Genomic DNA, 6,000 nt, shown 5'->3' on the forward strand with positions numbered 1-6,000 from the left:
GGCCCGCGGATGTCATCACGTCACCGTGAATTGTGTGTGTATGTGTGTGGCCTACCAAATGCTCCCCTTTTTCCCCCGGGTCGGTCTTGACAATACATGGCAAAGAACAAGGAAATAGATTGGATGTCTCTGTTGTTGACTCGCTTCATCTTCAAATGCATAGTTCACAGTGGTTGGTTTTCAAGACCATGGGCCGGCAGAGAGGTGTTACGAATCTAGAGACCAAGCTCCGATGTGTTGATGTCTTTCTGCCTTTGCCTTGCCATGCCGTGCCTTTCTACGACGAAGCTGATGAGCGTGTCTACACTCTCACACAATGCCCTTCTAACGAGCCGCCAATTGGCCAACATGTGATGCGGTACGCCCACTTGGGGATTTCTCTCCCATCAAAGCCAACCACCTCCGCCAAACCCATCAGGAAGTTCGAAAACTTCCGGAGCCGTTCGAGTTACAGATTCTGAGGAGAATTCTGGACCAAAACCTCAGCGGGCCGAATATTCCCCAGCGTATTTGTTCTTTAGATGGCCGAAAATCCCCCCCCCCCCCCCTTCATTTCGCACCGAACCGGCCGAGCAACTCGCCATTTCGGGTCCAAACCCTGGATCGTTTTCGGCGAACCGAGACTGCCTCGGTGAGTCCTTGCTCATGTCACTGTTACGATACAGTACCCGAGTGATGGCCTTGTAGTCATCGTTTGATGAGTCTGCCGTGGCGGTGCGCCCGTGGTTCCCACGCCGTCAAAAACACGCCCCGTCACGACTGGCCGATGGGTGTCGCTTCTCAGCATGTTGCACCTTCTTCTACAAGTGCTTTACAGGCTCATTGTCGCGGGGGTAGTCACAGTATCTTTTGAAGGGTTTTATTACTCAAAAACAAAGGCACAAGATCTGTTGAATTTTGAATCCACCTCAGGTAAAAGAGACAGCGGCTTTGCAAATGGAACAAACCATGTTGAAACATTTTTGCACGTATGTAATTATTCTCCACAACATGGGAATTGTTGTTCTCGGGTGTTTCTTTTCTAGATATGTAGAAGCTATTTTTCGAACTTGTTTTCAACTGTCCTCCTTTTGAGCTTTCACCAACTGGTCAATCTTCTTGGCCACCGCAAGTAGTCGCTCCTCCTGGTACCTTTTCCCCATGAGCTGTACAGATACTGGTACCCCGTCGTAGAGTTCGGGGTCATAGTCGGATTGGATGATTGTGTCTTGCTCGTTGAGTGGAGTGAATGAGGTCCGCTTCTTATCCACCTTCTTGTCGACGAAGGTGATGGGAAGAATGCAGGCGGGGGCATCTGCGGACGGACAGTGGCTGTTAAAAACGAATTGTCCGGAGTGTCTCGTGGAGGAGATGACATTGTCAAAAGGGGGGGGTGTGGGAGAAAGAGAGAGAAAACTCACCCAGTACATTGACATAATTAGTAAAAGTCACATTGAGTGCCCTGTCCAAAGCTTTCAATGGCGGCATCACCCACGGGGACATTGGGGAAAGAATCGCGTCCATTTCCGGCTTCGACTCTGTCGCCGTGGCGGCCCAACGGTCGAAATACTCGTCACGAAGCCGGTCACGGAGTATGGTCAGGTTTCGTTGCATTTCCGAGGTGAAGCCCCCGACGCCCGCTTCGTGTGCGGCCACGATCATGGCCAGTGATGGAATCAACGGCTCTCCGGACTCGGTCAACAGTTTGTGCAAAGAATCGCCGTGGTGGAAGACGTTTTGGAAGAACAGATCCCCCATGTCCTTGTGCCCTGTCGGCTCCCAGTCAAACACCTCGTGGCCATCGGCTTTCAGGGCCGCAACCACCAGGCCCAGAGCTCTATCGACCGGGGGATGGACGGTGACCACTCCATCGGTCTCTCTAATCACACCGATCCTCAGCTTTCGGGTGTTGTATTGTTCGTCTTGAGGGTGCCACGGCATTGGCACAACCTTTATGGTGAAAAATGAACGGTTAATGAGGGAAATGAATCCTCGATATATCTGGGAAAGGGCATAACTCAACTGTATTGTCAAGACCCCACAATCGCGGCTCAGATGTGATGGCTTCGAGCCAGAACTCCAAGGTGTCGAGTGAGCGCGCGAGGGGACCACACGTCGTCGGGACCAGATCCATCCCCGCCAAGGCAGACTGGTGACCTCTCGTGGACATCCTGTGCGCGGTGGGCTTGAAGCCGTAAAGACCACACCACCCCGACGGAATGCGGATGCTGCCTCCCAGATCCGTGCCTATACCCAACGGGGAGCCCTTCATGGAGACGAGTGCGCCTTCTCCGCCCGAACTACCTCCCGGGGTGAAGCCCCACGGGTTGACGGCTTCGCCCCAGATGTTGTTGACGGTCTCGCACGCCATCATCGTCATGGGTACGTTGGTCTTGACGTAGAAGATGGCACCGAGGTCGTGCAACACTTGACACAATGGTGCGGTGGTCATGGTGGGCTCCCTCGCCAACTTGGCCACCGCTATGGAGGTCGGATAGGGAGCGAGGAAGAAGCTGTCCTTCAGAGAGATTGGTAGGCCGTGGAAGGGGCCAATGAGTCGTTTGTGTTCGCGTTGGTAATCATCAAGGAACTGTGCCCGGCGGAGAGCGTCGTCGAAAAACACCTCGGTCAGGCAATTGGTCTGGCAGGAGGAGGGCGGCTTGTCATCAGTACAATACACACACCCTGGAGGCATAGATAGGCGACATGATGGACTCAAGATCACTACTGACCAGCTGCTGTGCCACGGCGGCGGACTTGCAGAAAGCTCGCGTGACGCCTACGGCAGTCCAAGTTCCCTCTTTGATATTGGCGACGATTTTCCGAGCGGGAGCATTGACGATTTCAATCTCAGTATCCGTAAAGTGACCAGTAGTCTCCACCACAGTCGAGCGGTTCTTTGGGAGGTTTTTGACATGGTTTTCGTGAAGCAGGAAGTCGGTAGGGATCGCATCTCGACGACGCTTTTGACACTCGTCTCTTATGATCTCCCATTCGGCGGCCATTTCTGAGGATTTTGAAGGCTGAATCGGATACCTAGGGATTTTTGCTAGACTCGAGCCAGAGTCATTCACAACATGAGAGCATAGTCTGGGCCTGCAAGGTCTTGAAATACCATTCTCCAGATGGTAGATACCGAGGCTACACTCGGCCTCGTCTTCATCTTCGGCCGGTGGTAATCATCAATTCGAGATAGGAGCTGGGACGCGACAGCTGCTCGTTTGAACACCAGATACTTGGCACGATTCCCCAGAGCGTGCCGTCAACTATGAAGCTTCGCTATTCCACACAGAGTACAACAAGTCGCAGGTACTAGCACCGTAGTCTGACAGTGTCGAATCACAGTGCGTTGCGCGCTTTGCACTAGTAGGCACTTTCGGGACAGCTTCCGTCCGGTCGCTCCACTCTAAGCAGCGATATGTGCCTGATGCTCAGTCAGCGACAACAACCTGAAACGGACGACGAGGTGGACATACGAACTGTTCAAACTGTCTACATCGACATCCTCGGTGCCGTCGGCCAAATCTTGCGCGCCAAGGAGACGCCGCCGTTGAGCAGAGGAGCTACTTAGTCCAGCATGTCTGTGCTCCTAGGCGGAAGCTCGGCCTAAGGTGTTCGCTGGCCTTGAAGCAGGTGGCAGACTACCTATACTGGATGGAGTGATTTCCACCTAGATAGAGAGCCTGATGAGGTATTGTCTTGCAATGCTCCGTACCAAGCCATATCATCTCGTTCAGGCTCAGAGACGGTGGTCGTTATCCATACCCGCTTGGCGGTAAGACCCCACCGGGTGGTCTTCTCCAACTACTCGTCATTTAGCTAAACCACAGGAAGACCTCGCTAATCTCAACTCAAGTTCTGAAGATGAGCCAGCCGCTGTGCGGGATGGGATGAAGCGGAGGAAGACTGTCTCTTTCATATGAGCCCTCAAGTGGCAGGTCCTACGGAGCACACTTCCCGACCATGACCACGCGAGTCGAGCAATCTTCAGGTAGTGGCCGTCGGCTTCGCACCCGAACAGGCTGTTTGACATGTAAGTACACAACGATACAACCAAGTCCTTGGACCAGAATCGAGCTGATCTCGGCTAATATGAGATGAAATAGGCCGCGATCGCAGGAAGAAATGTGACGAGCGCTGGCCCATATGTTCTGGCTGTGATCGGAACCTCCTTCGTTGCTGCTGGCGACACCGGGCAAGATCACCAGATTCGGGAAGAAGACAACATGTTTCGGATTCTTCCTCGCGACAGGTCTCTCGTGAGCCGAGACCCCGCTTACCAGAGCAGCAGCACAAATTGGTCGTAGCATCGACGACGAATTGGACCGCAAAGCGTCCAGAGTTACTGCCGTTGACTCTGGTCACTGCACAAACTCCTGGCTTGAGGACCGCCCTGGACCACAGCCTTTTCGCATATAGCATCGACAAGTTGCTGCCCCTCATGGCCAGACCATACGTACATCCAGACTATGAACGATTCTCCTCTCACCTGACTGTTGCACTACACGAGCCTATTGTCATGGACGTGCTGCTTGCTTCTGCCGCCATACACCTCTCTGCGGGGCAGTCAGACAAGCAGGTCCAGGCATTAAAATACTACAGCTCGGCCGTCCGAATGCTACGTCAGAAGATCGATCATTCAGAGATCGATGGGACAGAGGACTGGTTGGTCTTAGTGGCGGTGATTTTTTGTCTGTTTGAGGTATGTATCCTCTTGGAAGCCTCGGATTCCTTTCATCTGCACAAGGGCATGGTTTGACGAGCTCGAATAGCGTTGGAATACTTTTAGCCACCTCCAAGCCAGCTCACACCTTCTCGGAGCGTTTCAGATTCTCAAATTACGCCTCGCCAACGGGAAGGACGACCGCCGAGACGATGATCTCATATTTGATCGTTGCTTAGCGGAGAGTGTCATATATCACCTTTCGATCCTTCCGCTCTTTGAAGGAGCGCAATTGACGGAATCAGTTGAAGGTTGGCAGCAGCTGACGCAACCTCTCAACAAGAGGGCATTTCCTGATCTTCCTCAGTGGGCCAATTCGCCGCTGCTCGGTGGCCGACCGTCCCTGTTTCGTCTCATTTTTGACATATCTCGACTTCGCCACGGTTCTCATACCAAGGAAGATATACGCCTACTGACGTGGAGGCTCTCTGACGAGGACAATCTCATTCGCACAAGGGCTCTCACGGCTTGGAATCACGACAGCAAAGACGTCTGTTATCGTGAGCTTCGGTTGTTTTCAACTGCCGCCAAAGTTCTGCTTCTAAAGTTGACCCAACCGGATCTCTCAGCACAGCACTCTTCGATTCAGAGCCTGGTCGATGAAGCTTTGGGTCAGTTGACCTCTTGGACTACTGCTGGCCGCTTCGACCAATACTTCTGTTGGCCTCTTTTGGTGATCGGCTGTGCGGTCACGCAACCTGAGCATATCGAGGTCATTCAGAGGAAACTCGTCGAGATCTGGCGCTGCTCGCGTTGCGGAGACGCTTGGAGGGTCCGGACAGTACTGGAACACGCCTGGGCCCGAAATAGAGAAGTCGTGACAGAGGGGGGTCTCGACGAGGCGGAAACGACGGATGATCCCTCATTCTCTGCATTTGATGTATTGCTCGCTCAAGAAGGAGTGTTCAGCTTGTCCTTCTTGTAGCTGCATTTTGGGAGAATGGGCTTGTTTTATTGGGCGCATAAGACCAAACGTATTCTCTCTCTCTAATCCTTTAGATGATCTTCGGAAGGAGCGGAGCCTTCGATATTAGGTGGATCGAAATATACATCTCGCCGAGAATATCGCCATTCACAGTGTGGGCCACTCACAGTCGCCGAATTACGGACATGCTGGTGTTTTATTGATGAAGCAAGCTTGTCGGCACCGAGGCAAAGGCCAAGAAAAGTGTCTCAGCTTCTCAAGAGATATGTAGGCCGAAAAAGCTCGCCCTCCATGAGCCGGGACTTGCACAATTCAAAGCACACACATTTGCAACTCCCATCGCCCCAAGCAACACGGTCTTTACTCTCTCTCT

The 6,000-nt window shown here is 52.9% G+C and overlaps 2 protein-coding genes across 2 annotated transcripts; one reads left to right on the forward strand and one right to left on the reverse strand.

The window, feature by feature from the left end:
- Positions 1 to 1,055: 1,055 nt before the first annotated feature.
- On the reverse strand, positions 1,056 to 3,218 carry PV06_06682 (uncharacterized protein; the record flags this gene model as incomplete). The annotated part of the gene is made up of 4 exons (XM_016407828.1): positions 2,712 to 3,218; positions 2,003 to 2,620; positions 1,401 to 1,929; positions 1,056 to 1,294 (listed from the first exon to the last, which is right to left on the reverse strand). Exons 1-4 carry the CDS (start codon positions 2,982 to 2,984, stop codon positions 1,056 to 1,058), a joined length of 1,659 nt encoding a protein of 552 aa, XP_016261308.1. The 5' UTR covers positions 2,985 to 3,218.
- Positions 3,219 to 3,942: 724 nt separating this feature from the next.
- Positions 3,943 to 5,627, forward strand: PV06_06683 (uncharacterized protein; the record flags this gene model as incomplete). The annotated part of the gene is made up of 3 exons (XM_016407829.1): positions 3,943 to 4,012; positions 4,086 to 4,681; positions 4,752 to 5,627. 3 exons carry the CDS (start codon positions 3,943 to 3,945, stop codon positions 5,625 to 5,627), a joined length of 1,542 nt encoding a protein of 513 aa, XP_016261309.1.
- Between the last annotated feature and the right edge of the window lie 373 nt (positions 5,628 to 6,000).

This window comes from Exophiala oligosperma (assembly GCF_000835515.1).
Source record: "Exophiala oligosperma strain CBS 72588 unplaced genomic scaffold supercont1.6, whole genome shotgun sequence".
Classification (NCBI taxonomy): Eukaryota; Fungi; Ascomycota; class Eurotiomycetes; order Chaetothyriales; family Herpotrichiellaceae; genus Exophiala; species Exophiala oligosperma.